The sequence below is a fragment of the Erythrolamprus reginae genome, chromosome 1 (assembly GCF_031021105.1).
Source record: "Erythrolamprus reginae isolate rEryReg1 chromosome 1, rEryReg1.hap1, whole genome shotgun sequence".
Lineage (NCBI taxonomy): Eukaryota > Metazoa > Chordata > Lepidosauria > Squamata > Dipsadidae > Erythrolamprus > Erythrolamprus reginae.
The window spans coordinates 166573142-166594266 of NC_091950.1; the positions used below are offsets into that span (position 1 = coordinate 166573142).

At 37.9% G+C, this 21125-nt stretch overlaps 1 protein-coding gene across 1 annotated transcript in view; it reads left to right on the plus strand.

The window, feature by feature from the left end:
- Positions 1 to 1198: 1198 nt before the first annotated feature.
- Positions 1199 to 21125, plus strand: part of RAB3GAP1 (RAB3 GTPase activating protein catalytic subunit 1) — a 36983-nt gene continuing 17056 nt past the window's right edge. Inside the window, exons 1-14 of the mRNA XM_070731293.1 lie at positions 1199 to 1785; positions 1906 to 1961; positions 6185 to 6260; positions 7796 to 7928; positions 8611 to 8689; positions 8965 to 9084; positions 9430 to 9595; positions 10594 to 10693; positions 12354 to 12435; positions 13492 to 13560; positions 15648 to 15721; positions 17285 to 17377; positions 20454 to 20620; positions 21015 to 21113. Coding sequence (XP_070587394.1) covers positions 1741 to 1785; positions 1906 to 1961; positions 6185 to 6260; positions 7796 to 7928; positions 8611 to 8689; positions 8965 to 9084; positions 9430 to 9595; positions 10594 to 10693; positions 12354 to 12435; positions 13492 to 13560; positions 15648 to 15721; positions 17285 to 17377; positions 20454 to 20620; positions 21015 to 21113 — 1359 coding nt within the window. The 5' untranslated portion in view covers positions 1199 to 1740. The remainder of the gene's footprint in view (positions 1786 to 1905; positions 1962 to 6184; positions 6261 to 7795; positions 7929 to 8610; positions 8690 to 8964; positions 9085 to 9429; positions 9596 to 10593; positions 10694 to 12353; positions 12436 to 13491; positions 13561 to 15647; positions 15722 to 17284; positions 17378 to 20453; positions 20621 to 21014; positions 21114 to 21125) is intronic.

A 21125-nucleotide genomic window follows, 5' to 3' on the forward strand; every position in this document is an offset into this window, starting at 1 on the left:
AAGTTGGGAAACTGGCATCCAGAGGGCCTTCAGGGGGTGGGGGAAGCTGTTTTTGCCCTCCCCAGGCATTGGATTATGGGTTGGGGCACTCACACATATGTGATAGCACACGCCCACGCTTTTTTGACACCCAAGGAAAAAAAGGTTCGCCATCACTGGTCTAGGCAATACCAGTTTAAATAATACCAGTACTTATTCTGACATTGTCAGGATCATAGTTTTCACAACCATAGTATACAGTGGTGGGTTGCGCCCGGTTCCGACCGGTTCTTAGAACCAGTAGTGGCAGCAGCAGGCGGCTTAGGCCACTCACTCAGTACGCTTTTCCATGTGTGCAGAAGTGTTGCGTGTGCAAATGCGCATGCATGAACAAGTAGCAAACTAATCCTGAACCCACTACTGATAGCACATAATCACAGTCCCATGATCTTTATTTATTTTTGGTGAATATTATTTAACCACTTGAATTATATTCTCTGTTAACTTCTGTTTTAATCGTAGCCCATGAGTCACAATCCTCTTTGAAATGTTTCCTGTAAGCCACCTTGAGTCACCATGTGCGAATAGGCGACAATATAAATTTCCTAAAATAAATAAAGTGAATCACCCTGTCATTCAATATCTGGATTGGGCAACTCAAATGTGGGCTGCATTGATAAGCAGATAGATGTAGCTGGCTTCTGTGTTTTGTGTTTGTGGTGGTGGGGGGGGGGGAAGGAGAGACATACAAAGCATGGCTTTTATTTACCTATCTGTTGCTCAGAAATAATTGAAACAAACCTTAAAAGGAAACTTATCTTCTACATATTGAATTTGTGTATGATTGACTTATCAAGCATGTACAAGGTAGTACTGTAGTTATTGGTATAAACATGAGCAAAGTAGGTACAGGTAAATTATTTATTTATTTATTCTATTTTTATGCCACCCTTCTCCTTAGACTCAGGGTGGCTTACATGTAAATTAGGCAATAGGACAGGGACGGTAGGCACAATGGTGCGCTTATGCACGCCCAGTGAAGGGGTACCAAAATTTTTACTACCACACTGTGGCGGTGGCTTATGCAGGACGCACTGCATTTTCTTTCAGCATCTTTCAGTGCAAATTGGGTGCTCTGGGGTGGAGCTCCATTTTCACTACCCCACTGTGTCCCCTCCCTCTGTCCCGGCAGTAGCCCATTCCTGTGCACGCCCCTTACAGACATGAGGTGAGGTCAACTGTAGCTAGCCTAAGGTTAAAGTTTAGAGATCACTTTTTGTAAGTACAGTACTGAGGAGGCACAGATAAAAACAGATGCCTCAGGGCTAATTTCTATTAACTCAGCATCAGGGTCTACTCTCTTTCGCTACATGGAAGTTCCTAGGATGGTTTAAAGCCAAGCACAGATTTTGTGAGGCGCATATACCCCATCTTAACGTGGGACATCTTTGCGACAACAAACTAACGTCAGGACATCTACCGATGGAGCTTGACTCCCTGACGATATTCCTGTAGTTTTTCCAGACAATACAAGACAGACCGGCGGGGACTATTTCCACAAGCGTCTTCCTCCCAAGCCTAAACAGAACCCCCATCCCACCCCTCCCGCGTAAATACGGCGATTCAACAACAAAAGAAGGGGCGTCTGTGTGAAATCCCCTCAGACACTCCTGTCCTCAGGGAGAAAGTTTCCCTCCCTCCCAATTCTTGCCCCCGCTGCGCCACGCGAAGCGCCACGCGCCGTCTTGTCTCCCTCCCATCATGCCCTTCGGGACGCTGCTTCTCAAGATGGCGGCCGACAGTGAGGTTCGTTCGCCGGTTGAAACCCCCCCCCCCTCCACTTTCGGGCTAGCGAGAAAATGTCGCTGAGGCATCGGTGCTTTCTAGACCGTCTTCTCATTTGCTGCTTCTTTCTTTTTTCCACAGCCGGAGTCCGAAGTGTTCGAGATCACGGATTTCACCACCGCCTCCGAGTGGGAGAGGTAAGCACCTCACCTTTCCGCGTTGTCTCTTTCCCCCCTTATATCTGACTTTGGCATCGATGCGGTTAAGGTTTCGGGACCCCGAGTTGCCCCGGGTCTTTCGTCTAGCTTTCTTTCTTTTCTTTTTCTTTTGGTATACCGGTATTTTATTTTATTACCTGGAATTGCTTTCGTCGGATTTAAATGTAAATAAATGGGTAACATGAAGAGTTTGTTGCGAGTGTTACATTGGCGACAGTGGTTGGTCATATTGGAGGAGAGGACTCGTAATAGAAGCATTTGTGAGGAAAATATAATAATAATAATAACAGCAGATTTGGAAGGGACCTTGGAAGTCTTCTAGTCCAACCCCCTGTTTGGGCAGGTGACTTTACACTACTTTAGACGAATGGTTATCTAAGATCTTCTTCAAAACTTCCAGTGTTGGAGCATTCACAACTTCTGGAGGCAAGCTGTTCCACAGATCAATTGTTCAGGAAATTACTCCTTAGTTCTAAGTTACTTCTCTCCTGGATTAGTTTCCACCCATTGCTTCTTGTCCTGCCCTCAGGTGCATATGGTAGGGCATTCTTAGAGTTCCATTGAAGGCCCTTTTTTGTTTAGAGTTTCTGATACTTAAGGGATACCTATAAATATCTTCTGTAGATTGATTATACAGTTACATTTACTTAAAATTGGACAGGTGAAAAATTTTCCAGGTACTTGGCAACTCAAGGATATATGGTAAGGATATTGTTTGTGCTGAGTGAATGAGTTCACAAAAGAGACAAGACAAATATGACAAAAATATTTGAAAAGCATGTAGAATAAATGCTGACACAGTGCCTGTAATATAAAGTTGCTCGGGATAGTTGTTTACTTCTTTATATTTCAGTTAGGTTGCCAAAGTTGTCAACAACTTTGAGTAGTATATAGAATGAAAAAATAAAAGCATAGAGCAGTGGTCTTCACCCTGGGCTATATCAACTACTGTTGTTAGCCGCCCCGAGTCTACGGAGAGGGGCGGCATACAAATCCAATAAAATCAAATCAAAATCAAACTTCCATGGTCTTTGCTACATTTCTAGGGGCCTAGTAAGTTTTGGAGAGAGCGATTGAAAATTACCGGGCATATTTATGCCATAATTCACATCTTATTCTCAGTACTGATTCATTGTCTGCATAGAATTAATCATTTTTGTTAGTTTTTACAAATACTTTATTTTTATACAATAGAGTTTAAATTAATAAGAGGGCTAGCTTGGTTCAATGGATAAAACATCAGGCTAGAAATTGCTAAATTGTGAGTTCTACTTCTGCTTTAGGCAGATAGTGGCTGTGCAATAGTCATTTTCTCTCAGTTCTAGGAAGGAGGCAATTGAAAAGTTTCTTTTTAAAAAAAGACTCGCCAAGAAAACGTCTAGAATGGAATTTTAAAATAGTTTGAATAAAAAAGCATTTTTTCAGATAACAGTGATGCTGTGAGGACTCACAGAGAAAATTAGTCTCAAAGGGTACCCTGAATAATAATAAAAGGTTTCTATTGAGCAGTGAGGAAAATAGCATTAGGCTTGTATGAATCTCTAAAAGGTGGAAAGCTACTGTTTCATTAAGTCAGTGCCTGAACCGAGAATTATTTCCTTTCTGGCTTCAATCAGGTTCCTTGTTGAAGGGATGTGACTCTGGATATACAGAATATATCAACTGACATTACAGGGTGCAAATATGAATTTTCTTTATTAATGACCTGTTTCAACATTTATGTAAGGATGGTCTGAAATTATGCTATATTAAGCAGATATATAATATCTAGCTGTGACTACTGAAATTAAGTAATTTTTATGTGTTGCAACTGTCCATATTTATTAGAAATAATAATCTGTTAATTCTGAGTATACTTTCTTAAAAGTAAATTTCATTGCATTCAATAGAATATAATTAATAAAGTTGGCATCTCAGTGCAATAGTATTTTGTATGTGCTATTGCTGTTTGTTTTTTTAGTATACAGTACTGTATTTGTTTTTGTTCAAGGCAAAGAAGAGGAATATGTACAGGAATATTTACATATTAATTAAATATAAAATGGGAAATGAACAGGGCAAGGTGCTAATATGACCACTATGATATCATACCTGTTATGACTTCAAGCTGAATTAATTCTCTCCATCAGATCAAACTGTGATCTTTAGCAAATGTCATTAGACAGCGATCTTAATGTTCCAAATGAATCAGAGGAGATAATAACTACGCAATTTGCAAAATAATCTGTCCGTTTGGCTAAATGGAATATTTTAAAAATCTGTTTTTGATTAATTCATATCATTATTAGGATCTGATTCACCATTTCAAAGTGCAGGTAGCCCTCAATTTAAAGCCCTTATTTAATGAATGTTTGAAGTTACCGTGGCACTGAAAACAGTGATTTATGATTTTTTTCACACTTACGACCATGCAGCAGCTCTGGTTACCCGAAGATTGTTGCATTTTTTTTGTATCATGTGTCACCATTTGAAACCTTTCCAGTCAGCTTCCGACAAACAAAGTCAATGGGGGAAAAGTAGATTCACTTAATGATGGCATAATTCACTTCACGGCAGTGATTTGCTTAACAACTGTACCAAAAAAGATTATAAAATGGGACAGAACAACTTAACAATTGTCTTACTTAACAATGGAAATTTGGGGTTGAATTTTGGTCATAAGTTGAAGACTATGGGTCAACACTGCTTTTGACTGTGTTGAGTTATTATCCCTGTGCCTGGAATGCCAATTCAGGATAATGACATTTACTTTTAATGGTTTGTGTGATATTTCCTAATAATGTTTGATTCTTCAATACATTTCTTCTATAAGAATAGAATAGAATAGAATTTTATTGGCCAGGTGTGATTGGACACACAAGGAATTTGTCTTGGTGCATATGCTCTCAGTGTATATAAAAGAAAAAGATACATTTGTCAAGAATCATGTGGTACAACACTTAATGATTGTCATAGAGGTCAAATATGCAATGAAGAAACAATATTAATAAAAATCTTAGGATACAAGCAACAAGTTACAGTCATACAGTCCTAAGTGGGAGGAAAAGGATGATAGGAATGATGAGAAAAACTAGTAGAAATAGAAGTGCAGATTTAGTAAAACGTCTGACAGTGTTGAGGAAATTATTTGTTTAGTACAGTGATGGCGTTTGGGAAAAAAACTGTTCTTGTGTCTAGTTGTCTTGGTGTGCAGTACACTGTAGCGACGTTTTGAGGGTAGGAGTTGAAACAGCTTGTGTCCACGATGCCAGGGGTCAGTAAATATTTTCCCTGCCCTCTTTTTGATTCATGCAGTATACAGATCCTCAATGGAAGGCAGGTTGGCAGCTATTGTTTTTTCTGCAGTTCTGATTATTCTCTGAAATCTGTGTCAGTCCTGTTGGGTTGCAGCACCAAACCAGACAGTTATAGAGGTGCAGATGACAGACTCAATGATTCCTCTGTAGAACTGTATCAGCAGCTCCTTGGGCAGTTTGAGTTTCCTGAACTGGCGCAGAAAGAACATTCTTTGTTGTTCTTTTTTGATGACCATTTTAGGTCTTGAGATATGATAGAACCTAGAAATTTGAACCACATAAATTATATGTGCTAGCTTAGCCTTTTATTTCGTGAATATGATCAGTTGCAGATCTAAACAGGACTTTGTGTGGATTCCTCTACTTTGGAATTATTTGATCATAAATTAGTTGACAATATCCTAGCTCTGATATAGGGTTGTGTATAGTACATTGTCTTGACCTTTTTGTGATACATTTGTTTGATAGCTGTTGTTTCAAACTTAGGAAAAAAGCATTAAATATGAATTTTCCTTTAAATTAAGCAAAAAAAAAGGTACCACATTTTTGGAATATAAGACGTACTTTCCACTCCTTAAAAGTGGGTGAAAATTTAGGTGCATCTTATATAGACTGAATATGGGCGTTTTTGACCTCTCTAATGCTCCACGTGCCGTACTTTCATCCTCCCCAGCTCCAGAAGCACTCTGAAGTGCCTTGCAAGGCCCACTTAGTACTGCAGAGTGCTTCTGGGAGCCAGAGAGGACAAAAAGGTGATGCGTAGAGGCCAAAACTATTGTTTTCTTGTTTTCCTCCTGTAAATTTAGGTGTATCTTATCGTCCAGAAAATATGATACGTTGTTGAATTATGTTTATTTTTAGAAACATGGATTTTAATACTAATGATTTCAAACATTTTCTCATTAGATTTATTTCCAGAGTTGAAGAAGTTTTGAATGACTGGAAACTTATTAACATTTCTTCAGGCAAACCTTTAGAAAAGGTAAAGATGTTTCCTTTGGAATTATTTAGAGGCCAATGTAAACATAAGGAAAAGTAAATCACAGTGAGTCAATATGTGAAAATACAGTAGCAAAATAATTTTAGTTCCTAGATTACTAGTTAGGAATATTCTGTGATTATTTCTAGTAAAAAGGCACTGTTGTTTCACATAAGCTGAATATATTTTTACTATTGAATGATAAAGAAGTTATCATTACAAGATAACATATAAAACAATTATTTCATTAGGTCTTTTTCAGATTCATTAAATACCAAAAATGGAATGCTGTTCCTAAATGTTAGGCAAGCAAATGTCTACTTGTGAAATCTTTAGGAGCTGAGTCAGTTCCAATTCAATTGATTGCTTTGAATAATTTGAGGAGTTATATAAGGATAATTAGAATCATCAGTTTTAAAATTATATTTACCATCATTTTTTTGTTCTGACTTTGAGCTGTGATCGTTTTTATGAAACATTTTAAGAAAAGATTTTATTTTTTAAACAATTGATTTATATTTACTTTGATTTAAAAATGAAACAAAAGTACTAATCAATAGTTAGGAAAAAGAGTCAATGGGGATTCAAGGAAATAAAATTATATTTCTGTTTTGTTAAATTGTTCAGATTTTTTATATGAGTAAACATAAAAATGCTTTTTGGAGTAGCAGTGGATTTTTACGAGGGGTGGGATTCAGCTGGTTTGGCTGCTTCAGGTGAACTGGATGCTAACTTTACATCTGGTTTGCCAAATGGGTAGTTGCAAAGACTGGCTAACCCACCCACCCTCCCATCCCAAGAGTCTTCAAGTCTCCACGTAGCCTGTTTTGGTTGCCAGGTAAGTGCAGGGCCTGTGTGGAAGCTCTGGCAGGGCAAAAAACAGGCCTTCTGGAAGTCCAGAAATGGACCAGTTTCTGGCCTCCAGAGGGCCTCCGGAGCCCAGGGGAAGCCATTTTTCCCTCCCAGAGCCTTGAGAAAAGACTCAGGAGCCCGGGGAGGATGAAAATGTCCCCCCTCCCCACTATGGTGCAGGAGACCAAAAAATGGGCCTCCTAGAAGACTAGAAATGGGCCCATTTCTGGCTTCCAGAGGACCTCTGAACCCCAGGGAAAGCTGTTTTCGCCCCCATTAGAACATAAGAAGAGCCATGCTGAATCAGGCCCATCGAGTCCAGCATTCTGTGTCACTTGGGGATCTTGAGCAGAAAGAGAAGGCAATACCCTCCCTTTCCTTTGACCCCCAACAAATGGTACTCAAAGGAATCCTGCCTGTCTCAACCAACATAGAGGCGGCACATGGACATCTGTTTCAATAACCATCGATACACTTGGCATCCATGAAAAACCTCAGGAGCCCGGAGAGGGCAAAAATGTCCCTTGCCATGATGTAGGAGGCTGCTCACTCGGCAACCAAGCAGAGAATCAGTTGCTAAAATTTTTGAATCCCACCCCTGATTTTTACCCTGGTATTTCCTATGAAATGTGATTAAAAGTACTTCAGATTACTTTTCTGATCACATAATTATGTCTAATATATAGGGTGTATATACCACTGAAGCATGGGAAGAGAAATCTGATGAAATTACTTTTGCTGATTTTCGATTCTCCATAACACATCATTATCTAATCCAAAAATCAACTGATAAAAATGCAAAAGATGAACTAGTAGAAGGTGAGTACCGTACTTTAAATCTTTAGCTCATAGCATCTGTTTCTCTTATTTGTTGAATTTATATGCTACCTATCCCAATGTCAAGTGACTAGTTCAGAACATCACTTTTTAATGTGATACTCTATGAAGTTAGTAATAATAGACAATGTTATAAAATTACATATTTGATAGCTTGCTTATTAAAGGAGCATACAGATATATGGTAACATTTTAAAAAAGAATATCAACTTCCATTTTCATTAGACAATTGAAGAGAGAAATATATAGATTGAGAAGAACTGAGTTGGTGTAGTTTAGTACTAGTTTGAGCTGTTACAAAGTCAGCTGGATGACTTTGGACCTGTTACTCTGAGCCCTAGGAAGTAGCAATAGCAAATGACTTCCAAAATTTTATCTAAAAAATGCAAGGACTTGTCCAGGGACTGAAGGATTCAAAGGACCCAAAATCAAAACCAAGGGCTGATATGCTTAATTTTTATTTAGTACTGTAGTTGTGAGCGTGTATTTATGAGGACAACTAGTATTTACAATTGTACAATTATTAAACATTGATGTCTGATTAAATTAAATTAAATTATTTATTTATTTTGACTAAAATCTAATTATCCATGTTGGCTATTTAATCAAAACCTTGTTCTGGTTGAAACCTTAAAGACTTAATTGTTTCATCTTTGTTTAACAGATGCTCTTCCTGTTGCTATGCAAGATCTTCTATGCATGAACAATGATTTCCCTCCTAGAGCTCACTGTCTAGTAAGATGGTATGTTTTATTTAAAATGTTACATTTTAATTTTAAAAATTAATTGTAAAAATTTAAAATTATGATTAAATAATACATTTCATAGACTAATTATTTTTGCCACAAAATGCAAGATACCAAAAAATATTGTTAATATAGTGGTTTTGCCTGATGTTAGATCAGGGCTTAGCAGAGAGACCGTTGTTTTAATATTTAAAGAATAGTGAGAGATAGATGCATCTTAATCTTTTTAATCTTTGAGATATAAATTTAGTGGAATATTTCATTTGTTCTAGGTATGGCTTGCGCGAACTTGTAGTTATTGCACCATCAGCAAACAATGAGGCAGTTCTTAGCGAATCCAAATGTAATCTCCTCCTGAGTTCCGTTTCTATTGCATTGGGCAACACAGGCTGGTAAGTAAAGTTTTACCAATGGAAGAGAATATTTGAAGCTCAGGGTTGAATTGCGGAGTCCTTGGTGATCTCTGAGCTTGTTTGTTTTTGTGCAGATATTTCATTATCCAGCTAAATAATATCTTCAGTGCTGGAAGGGAACAGGACTAGATTTCTGTTTATATACAGTAGTAAAATTAAGTTTAAGAAAAATTAAAATTAAGAAAAAGAAATATATATAAGTGCTTCTTTGTTAAGTTTTTAGTGTGGTTTTACCCCTCAAACTCTGCATTAGTGATTTTTAATCAGTCTAGTCTTCCAAAAGTACAATCATCTTTATTTGAAAACATTTTCAATATTTTTCAGCCAGGTGCCAGTATTCGTGCAAATTCATCACAGACAAAGGAAAATGTATGTTGGGGAATGTCAGGGACCTGGAGTCAGAACTGACTTTGAAATGGTTCATCTTCGCAAAGTACCCAGTCAGTATAGTCACTTATCTGGATTGTTGGATATCTTCAAATCTAAGATTGTGAGTATAGTTTGTGTATGCACATGGTAGGTGCATGAAGATGCCCCAAATGATCTTCAAAAGTAGCAAGTGCAGTAAGTCTTATGCTACAGTTAGTTCTCAATTTACAACCACAGTAGAGTTCATTAAGTGAGGCACCATCTAACTCTACCTGACTTTACAACCTTTTTTTTGGTGGTCATTAAGTGAGACATTACTTGACCACAATTTGTAACTTTCTTGCCAACTTCCCTGTTGACTTTGCTTGTCAGAAGCCAGATAGGACGGTCAGAAATGACTAATCATTTGATTGCAGGATGCTGGAAATATTGTAAGTGTGAGCTGATTGCTAAGCACCTTGATCACTATCATGTGACCTCAAGGATGCTGCAATGGTTGTAAATGCAAGGATTGATGGTACATTACTTTTCCAGGATTGTAGCAACTGTGAACAGTTGTTAAATGAATGGTCATTAAGCAAAGACTATTTGTATTTTGAATGGGCCATTTTAGGTGAGGTTACTCAGAGGTGCCATGCAGATTAAACATTTTTGAAGATTGTGCTATATCATGTACCATTTTTAATTTATTCAGACTTTAGCTTTCCTTAATTTTTATTCCTACTCTCTTTGATGATCTGATTAATTATGAACAGTATAAGTAGGGAAAGGTTTCAAAATTAAAGTTCTGCCTTTTGACTTCAATACAGAATAATTAAAAATGACTTGTGTTGTTCTCTGTCATATATCCAATGCCCGGGGAAAGTCTTTCATATCACAAATTATGTCATTTCAAATACAATGTTCAGACGAGAAACATTTTTTGTAAATCAGTCTTAATTAGAACTTTAATTAGACATTGGTAGACTGTTTGCAAAAACAATTCTTATACAATTTTGAAATTCTATTCTTCAGAAATATTTTCTGAATATTTAACTTGGGTAAAACGTAAGATTAGGAGTGCCTAATGTTTTGGATCATACATTGTTTTGTGATTATTCTTATTGGTATGTTTTCCAGGGCTGCCCATTAACTCCACTGCCTGCAATAAATATAAGTATTAGGCTTACATATATACTTCAAGATTGGCAACAATATTTCTGGCCTCAGCAACCTCCAGGTAGGAAAGTTATTTATTTGTATTGGAATTTCATGCTGTGGAATTTAATGCAAAAGTAAAGCAAAACCAAAGAAACATGCAACAAGAATTCTTTTCTTCTTTCCCCTGTTCTGTTTATAGGACAAATAAATTAAAACTTTAATATATATTAAATATGTGACAGCTGCTTTGAGGCAGCTGAGGTAAGGGGGGGAAAGACTTTTGTTCCTCATTGTAAAACACAATAGCAAAATAATATTTTTATTTGTAGTGTCCTTGGCTGTTTTTTTGCAGACCTAGGTAGACAAATTAGGTAATATCTAGATCAGTAATGGCGAACCTTTTTGGCACTGAATGTGCAAACCGGAATATGTGCACATGCTAGAGTGCCAGAAACTCAAAGACCAGTTGGCCGGAGCACATGTGTGTGCCGGCCAGTTGATCTTCGGGTTTCTGACACGTGTATGAACTCTAGCCAGCTGGTCTTCACGTGCAGCTAAGCACTGGAAACCTGAAGACCAGCTGGCCAGCGCACCGGAAACCAGAAAAGCAGCTGGCGACAGAGTGCGTGCTACAGAGAGGGCTCTGCATACCACCTTTGACATGCATGCTATAGGTTTGCCATCACGGATTAGATGTTACTTAGTTTGATAATGAAACGTCTGCAAGAAATGCAGTACTGAGGATTCTAACAATTCACCCTTATGCTACAAATATTTTCTTCTATAATTTTATTTGTATTTTTGTAGTTTTTTAATTTATCTTTTACATTTTTTTAATGATATTTTTGACTTTGTGACATTTACTTCTGATTTCTGGCAGAAAAGACCTACTGGGCAAAATTTATTTGCCTAACGACCACTATAAAATACTATCAAAAATATTCCAATTATGCTCATATATTGATTACCTGTAAAATGAAGTCTTCATCCCTTATTAAATGTTAACATAATACAGTTTACTACATGTACTGGGATTCCTCTTCAATATAGTTGATTTAGTTGCTCAAGAATCTGTTACATGGATACAGGTTGTTCTCAACTTACAACAGTTCATTTAGGGACTTTAGAGCTACAACAGCACTGAAAAAAGTGACTTATGATCCTTATTCACATGACCATTGTAACATCCCCATATTCACATGATCAATATTTGGGTACTTGGCATGTATTTATGAAAGTTGCAATGTTCTGGGGTCCCATGATCCCCTTTTATGACCTTCTGATAAGCAAAGTTAGTGAGGAAACCAGATTCATTTAACTTGGTAACTGCAGTGATAACTGTGGCCAGAAAATGGAGCAAAATTCACTTAACAACTGTTTCACTTTGCAACACATTTTGGGTTGTAAGTCAAGGTCTATGTACACATATTTTCTACTACAATTTCATAATGCTAATGATTGCAAACTGAAGAATCTGAACTTTTTTCAAGAAGAGATTGTGTAGAAATTGTAGAAAACCTTTAATCTCTTCACCCCATTGTCCCTCATAAAAGATGAGATCAACATTAAGCAGAAGATTAAACTTTTGTGTCTAAGATGATCTTATTGGTTTGTTGTGGCAATATCATCCTTTCCTCAGGTGGTGGGAATTAGAATATATATTTAATGTGGAATATGACAAACTATTTATAATATACGTATGTATGTATAACAATATGAACTCTATATTTTGCCAATAGATATAGATGCTTTAATTGGTGGTGAAGTTGGAGGTGTAGAATTTGGAAAGTTACCATTTGGTGCCTGTGAGGATCCTATATGGTAAGAAATTTTTACTACTACTACTACTACTACTACTACTACTACTACTATTATTATTATTATTATTATTATTGTTATTATTATTATTATTATAATAATAGACATCTTTTAAACTTATAATAAGATGTTTGATAAATCTTGCTCTCCATGTATTAAAGTTACCAGATTTCTTCTATAAACTCACTGTCAGAGAACATAATATTATGGCAATGAATAGGCATGGGTAAATTCTCTTCAAAATTATTCAGTATGAAAATATTGGGTCTCCTGCATATTTTAAAAAATAAACATTGGTATGTATAAAATAGTAAGTTTGAATTTCCATAGACCAGTGATGGCTAACCTTTTTGTTGTTGTGTGTCAAAAGTGTGTGCGCGCATCAACACACGCATTTGCCAGGACCCATAATGCAAGGCGCCCTTCCTGCGCATACGTGCATGCCCATGCTGCCCCCCCTTCCATCCTTATGCATGTGCGTGCAGCCCCCCATGCCCCAATTTGGGCCTAGTAGAAATCCCTGCAGCCTCCTAGAATTAAAAATGGGCATGTATGTCTCCTGCACACGCCTCCGCGCACCATGGAACTGAAATGGATGATGGCGCACGTGCCATAGGTTTGCCATCATGGCCACAGACAGTTAAACACTGAATTATAAGCAGCCATTTGCTTATCTTTGCTACAACCAGTGAGAATATGCATTTTTTCAGGCACTCAGTCTTTTGGTGTTAAACATCATACTGTACTTAATAATTAGGAAGCTTGTTGGGTGGGTGTATCTGTGTCTCACATAATACAGGGATTTTCCTTCCTCTCCTTATGTTTGGGAGGTCTTTCTTTTATTTTCTTCCAATTTATGCTAAATATAGTTTAGGCTTATTCTTTCCCAAAGTGATGCAAAATCATACCATCAATTTCAGGCAACCTTTGATCATGGAATGGTCTTGATCATGAGTAACTTCCTGTTTCTGCAAGTCTTAAGTTTGGATCCATGGTAATACTGTACTTGTTTTGTTATGATTTCAAAACTTCTTATAAAAATAATGCTTCTACTTCCAGTGAACTCCATTTAGCAGCTACATGGCCCCATTTAACAGAGGGCATAATTGTGGACAATGATGTTTATTCGTAAGTACATATTTTTCTGTTTGATTAGACTTTATAGTTCAGAATTCTAGAATTCTATTTTAGTCAGATTTCTTCATTTCCCATAGAATAAATATAATTAAAATTGTATTTGAATTTTCAATTCTATACAACAACTTGTAATAACTTCCTATAGAATGAACATTGTAGTACTGTTTGTAATATTATTAAGATTGACTTTACTAATGTGAATATACATCAGTTTAATAAGAGATGCAGTTGAATCCATTCACTCTGAATAAAGTGCACTATGCAGTATTACTTTTTTATGTGAATATTGTTTTTTTTTGTTTGAAAGAATCTAATGAAAACAAGGCAGGAAGCAGTGATCAGTGGTGATCTAACATCTGCATTAAAACGTTGGTTGAAAGAGAATTTACTGTACTTCAAGCAGTCTATTCTTCAATGACTTATATACCAACACTAACTTTTTCCCAATACTTAGGAATTATTTTTTCTTTTAGGAAAAGTTTGGCAGTTTCAGAATTAAGTGGTGGCTGCTTTTCAAGACAATGTTCTAAGAAATTGAGCTAGAATCACAAGAAAAACAGCATATAATGTGACCCTTCCCATACCCTGGAATTAGGGAATGATTTCCAGGTGAGGCATACCCTGGAAAGTAAAATAGTGGCGGCAGGAACTACCAAGTTGCTACCCTTGGAGAAATTGAAACAGGAGTGAAAACCTAAAGAGCTCCCTGGTATGGAGAGTTCGGTCCTTTCATTTACCATCCTGAAGACCTCTGAAATCCACTACATACTGTATATACTCGAGTATAAGCCGAGTTTTCCAGCCCCAAAAATGGGCTGAAAACCCCGACCTCGGCTTATACTCGGGTCACCACAAGAGGGCGCCGAATCACCACAAGAGGGCGCCCCGCCAGCAAGCTAAAGGGGGGGGGGGATGGGGACGGCATGAACTCTCTCCAGGCTTTAGAAGCCTCCAGCCGAAGAGAGAAGCAGATTTGTTACAGAGATCCACTTAGTATGCCAGCAGGGGAAGGAGGAGGAGAACAGCTCTTTCCTTTCCTCCTCCTCCCCCGCGGCTGTGGGCTATTCTGGCTCTGCTCCTCATTTCCCTGCTGCCCTCCCAACTGGATCTCTTTAGCAAATCTGCTTCCCTGCACAACACATGGGGCAATAAAGGGAGATGAGGAGGAGGGAGGATCAGGGGTGGGAGATCCAGCCAACGAGCCAACCAGCAAGCTAAAGGGGGGACGGGACGGCATGAACTCTCTCCAGGCTTCTAAAAACTCAAATTTAAAGACCCATGGGTTAGGGTTAGAAATGCAAGAGTCTTCAAACCTGGAAAGATTAAGGCTTCTGGACTTCAGCTCCTACTCCTGAAGTAGCATGGCTGGTGCAGGAATTCTGGTAGTTGAAGTCCACTAGTCTTAAAACTGTCAAGTTTAAAGACTCCTGGGTTAGGTTTAGAAATAGGTTTTAGCTTGGTTGCTGATTGAGCTACTTTTTTTACTTTTTAATTTATTGTTAATACCAGATTGCTTTTGTTTACCCTCTTTTAAATTTACAGAGCTAATTTACTGGTTTTCTTTAAAATAAATATTCTAAAACATTTAATCTACTGATGTCTCAATTAATGTAATTTTATTGGTTTCCATTTTTATAAGTTACCAGTGGCCACTGCATTTTCTAACCTCGGCTTATACTCAGGTCAATAAGTTTTCCCAGTTTTTGTGGCAAAAACTGGTGCCTCGGCTTATACTCGGGTCGGCTTATACTCGAGTATATACGGTACATTGAGACTAATATGCTAATTTGAATAATTAACATGGGGGGAATTTTCAAAAAAGTGCTCTAATTTAAAATTGTCTAGACAAAGCCATTGCATCTTTTAGATTATAAAAACAATCACATTACTCTACCTAAAAGATTGGGAATGGGTTTTATTTAATTATACATTTATATGCCGCCCATCTCCTTGCGGACTCAGAGTTTTATTTTATTTTGTCAGAGTATGCTAAAGATCATTATCAAAACTCAGTGTTTTTATTCAAACACTGCTTTACAGGGTTTGGGTGAAACAAAGTTAACTTTTTTTTTTTAAAGAGACTTGGATCCTGCTCAAGCACCTCAGTGGTCTGTGAGAGTCAGAAAAGCTGATAATCCACAGTGTTTACTGAGTAAGCATTCTCGAGCTTTATTCTATTCTTTGCCTTTTTTTCTTTCAAATTACGGGTAGTCCTTGATTTACAACAATTCATTTAATGACTGCTCAAAGTTACAATGGCACTGAAAAAACTGACTTATGACCATTTTTCACTTACAACTGTTGCAGCATCCTCATGGTCACATGATCAGAATATGGACACTTGGCAATTGGCTCATACGCATGACAGTGACAGTGTCCTGAGGTCATACATTCAGCCTTCTGACAAGCAAAGTCAGTGGGGAAGCAAGATTCATTTACCCAACCAGGTTACTAAATTAATAGCTGCAGTGATTCATTTAACTGTGGCAAGAAAGGTTGTTAAGATCTGGCAAAGCTCACTTAAGCGTCTCACCTAGCAATGGAATTTCAGACTCAATTGTCATAAATTTATGACTACCTGTATTACAGCAAGATATTAAGTTGATATAGCACTGTGTAACACAGAAAAGTTCATGTAGGTTTTGTGGTAAATAATGCAATAAGAACAATCTCCTATTTTTTCTTTCTTTTAATAGTTAAAATACACTTCTACTTCAGAAAAAATAGCACTGGAATGTTTTGAATTTAACCTTTGGATTTTTTAAAAAAACCAATACTTTTATGGACTCATTTGCCATACTTAAATATTCATATGTGGGTTTCAACTTCTGTAGTAGCAATAAATGATATTAATTCTTAATAGCACATGTATGATCTAGAAAACTCCCTAAACTTCAGAGAAGGCAATTTCTATCTTAATTTTAAATCTAAGTGAGCTTAAACACACTTTGTTTCAGGTCTTAACACACTCAGTGTATTATTCACCCAACATTGGCCAATTATATATTTTCCAATTAAAATGTGGGATTAGTGTTGACAGAAGATACAGAACTTGATTTATATGGTTAGCTATTCATAGTTAATTTTGAAATCCCTATTCTCTTTATGGTCTTAATGGTTTTGGCACAATGTTTTTATAACGGCTGTCCTCAACTTGTAACAGTTCATTTAGTGACCATTCAAAGTTACAATGGCACTGAAAAAAGTGACTTATGACGATTTTTCACGCATCCCCAAGATCATATGATCAAAATTCAGATCCTTAGCAACTAAATCACATTTATGACCATGGTAGTGCCCCAGGATCATGTGATCACCTTTTGTGATCTTCTGACAAGCAAAGTCAATGGGAAAACTAGATTCACTTAACCACCATGTTACTAATTTAAGAACTGCAGTGACAACTGTGGCAACAAAGGTAGTAAAATGGAGAAAAGTTCACTTAACAAATGTTTCACTTAGAAGCACAAATTTTTGGCTCAATTGTTGTAAGTTGAAGAATATCTGTATTTATGCAAGCATCTTAAATCCTAGTTACCCTTATGAAATGTAAGCCCTCCCATTAACAAATTATTAATTTTAGTATTGAATGTAAATTGCTAATTATAGGGGTGATAGAATATAATACTTTTTCTATTAAATCCCAATATTATTTATATGGAGTATGTCATCCTGGAAAATAGTAAAGTATCTGCATGATTATTTTCTCTTAAAGGTGATTTTGTTACTGAATTTTTCAAATTATGTCGTCGGAAAGAATCAACTGATGAAATTCTTGGAAGATCAGCGTTTGAAGAAGAAGGAAAAGGTAAAACTCATAGTTTTTCTGAAACAATCAAAGGTTGGGACACTTGAATTTGTGAAAACATCTAAGTAATATTTAATAATAATATAATAATAATAATAATAATAATAATAATAATAATAATTTATTAGATTTATATGCCGCCCCTCTCCGAAGATTGGGGAGGCTCACAACGACAATAAACAATGCGGTACAAATCCAATTAAAACTATAGTTAAAACCCGCTATCATTAAAAACAGTCAACACTACCCAATCATAACCACACATAAATCTTACTAGCTAAAAGGGGATACAGTGTTCCCTCGATTTTCGCGGGTTCGAACTTCGCGGAAAGTCTATACCACAGTTTTTCAAAAATATTAATTAAAAAATACTTTGTGGGGTTTTTCCCTATACCATGTTTTTCCCCACCCAATGATGTCATATGTCATCGCCAAACTTTCGTCTGCCTTTAATAAATATTTTTTTTAATAAACTTTAATAAATAAACATAATATTTATTAAATAATAAATCTGAATTTATATAATAAATAATCTGAATGGTTGCTAAGGGAATGGAAAATTGCAATTTAGGGGTTTAAAGTGTTAAGGGAAGGCTTGTGATACTGTTCATAGCCAAAAATAGTGTATTTACTTCCGCATCTCTACTTCGCGGAAATTCAACTTTCGCGGGCGGTCTTGGAATGCATCCCCCGCGAAAAGCGAGGGAACACTGTACATCAATTACCCTATGCCTGGCGACATAGACAGGTCTTCAGAATCTTGCAGAAGGCGAGGAGGGTGGGGGCAGTTCGAATCTCCGGAGGAAGTTGATTCCAGAGGGCTGGGGCTACCACAGAGAAGGCTCTTCCCCTGGGTCCCGCCAAACAACATTATTTAGTCGATGAGACCTGGAGAAGGCCAACTCTGTGGGACCTAATCGGCCGCTGGGATTTGTGCGGCAGAAGGCGGTCTCGTAGGTGTTGTGGTTAGCTCCGGCCCAGCTCCTGCCCCAAGGACTGTGGATATGGGGGAGACATCCACAGGCCTGTTTTGCCCCCAGTGGAATCTGCTGATGAAGGCTTCTCTGACCAAGGAGACATGAGTGACAGGGAGGAGGAGAGTGTGGCAGACAGCTCAGAAGGAGATCAATTATCTAGCTCCTCCTTGGAGGAGAGGGGCGGCATACAAATCTAAATAATAAATAAATAAATAAATAAATTCAGAACAAGAGTTAATGATACAGCCACGCATGCGGAGAGCGATGCATAGGCAACAACAACAACTGAGAGATTATTATCAAAGAAAATGAGGCCACCTGTGGTTGGGTGGGGCTGTGGTAATTAGCGAGGCTGCTATAAAGAGCAGCCTGTGGGTTTGGCCATTGTGGAAGATTATCGGATCGTTGTGTTTTGTGACTGCTTTACTGACTTTGACCTTTTGTCTGCTGATTTTTGAAACTAAACCAGAGCTAAGTGTGTTTCACTTTGTGAAAGAAATTGCCTCACAGCTGCAAGCTAAGTATCACAGAACTGATAAGGGACTTGTACCAAATTACCAATTTGTTTGGAGACAAGTGCTCTTTGCTATACCAAAAGAGGGCTTAGGTTAAGTGAATTTTCATTATAAAGAACATTGTTTTGACTTTTCAAACGTATGTTTGTCTGAAATTTGTACCTGTGAATTTTTGGGAGGAGTCTACCAGAGAGCCCGACAGAACAGTAGGTACTCTGGTCCGATGCCATATAGGGCTTTATAGGTCATTACCAACATTTTGAATTATGTCTGGAGTGTTGATGAAACATGGGCATATATGGGAAGGCCCATGGTTGCTCTCGCAGCCGTATTCTGCACGATCTGAAGTTTCCGAACATTCTTCAAAGGTAGCCCCATGTAGAGAGCGTTGCAGTAGTCGAACCGCGAGGTGATGAGAGCATGTGTGACTGTGAGCAGTGACTCCCTGTCCAAATAGGCCTGCAACTGGTGCACCAGGCGAACTTGGGCAAACGCCCCCCTCGCCACAGCCGAAATATGGTGTTCTAAAGTTAGCTGTGGATCGAGGAGGACACCCAAGTTGCGGACCCTCTCCGAGGGGGGTCAATAATTCCCCCCTCCCCCAGGGTAATGGACAGATAGATGGAATTGTCCTTGGGAGGCAAAACTCACAGCCACTCCATCTTGTCAGGGTTGAGTTTGAGCCTGTTGACACACATCCAGACCCTAACAGCCTCCAGGCACTGGCACATAACTTCCACTGAACTGTTCCTGACTTAGCAACCACTCATTTCATGACTTTTGAACTTATGATGGCACTGAATTAAAACTGTCACTTAAAACTGGTTGTTACACTAATATTGGTTTCCTGATGCTTGGCTTGGAGTTACAAAGTTGCAATGTTTGAAATGCATGAATCCCAGCGACCGATTAGGTCCCACAGAGTCGGCCTTCTCCAGGTTCGGTCGACAAAACAATGTTGTTTGGCGGGACCCAGGGGAAGAGCCTTCTCTATGGTGGCCCCGGCCCTCTGGAACCAACTTCCCCCAGAGATTAGGGCCGCCCCCACCCTCCTTGCCTTCCGTAAACTACTGAAAACCCACCTATGTCGCCAGGTGTGGGGAAATTGGTTCTCCCTTGGCTGTCTCGCTTTATGTATGGTATGTTGAGTTGTGTGATGGTTCTTAATAAGGGTTTCTTAATTGTTCTGTTTTTAACATTGGATTTGTAGACTCTATTTGTATTGTTTGCTGGGAGCCGCTCTGAGTCCTTGGAGAGGGGCGGCATACAAATCTAATAAATAATAATAATATTCAGTGGTCATGTGATTGCAATTTGTGGCCATTGCCAGTTTCCTTTAAGCAGAATCAATGGAGAAACCAGCAGGAAATCACTAATGGGGATCATGTGACATTCTCCTTTAAAGGCCTGCAGGGATTTGTTTAATGCTGTGGTTTACAACATTACTTACACATCACTTAGCGATGGAAATTCTTGTCTCGGTTACTATTGTTAAGTGAGGCAAGATGGAAGGATACTAAAGGAATCAGATTACAATAATCTGGATCACTGATTTTTTTTCTTCCAAATCTTGATATTTTGTAGATGCCAATATAAGCCATGCTTTGTCCAAGCTCACAGAACCAGCACCAGTCCCAATCCATAAATTGTCAGTGACAAATATGGTTCACACTGCAAAGAAAAAAATCCGTAAGCACAGAGGCATAGACGAATCCCCTTTAAATAATGAAGTTCTGAATACTGTGCTCATGGTAAGTTACATTTTATGATGAGTTATAACTTGTTTGAGCCAAGAGTGATTTTTTGGGTAACTTTCACTTGAATAACAAACCTGACCTTTCTCTGGAAATAGAGATCTTGTAGCAGTCACACATTGAAAATGGAATGCTGCTAAATGACTTGCATTGTCATGAAAAAGTATTTAGAAAACAACAACAAGCAGGTTGCTGTCAGGCATTCTGCTATGAAATCAAATTGATGCTCTATTAATCACATTGGCTGCTAAACAAAATGTGCTGTTGATAGCTTCATAGCAGAAGAAACAATGATTTAGATGTTTAGTAGCCATGTTTCAGGGCAATATAATGGTAACATCTAATGCATGTGAAAAAATTGAAAACTGAAGCTATGTGTTTTTCTTTTTAGTATTTATTCCCTGATGCTGTTGACAAATCAGCAGATGGATCTGAAGCTAGAACTAATACTTCAACAGGAAGTATTCCACCCCCAGATAGTGAAGACTCCGTAAGTTCAAAT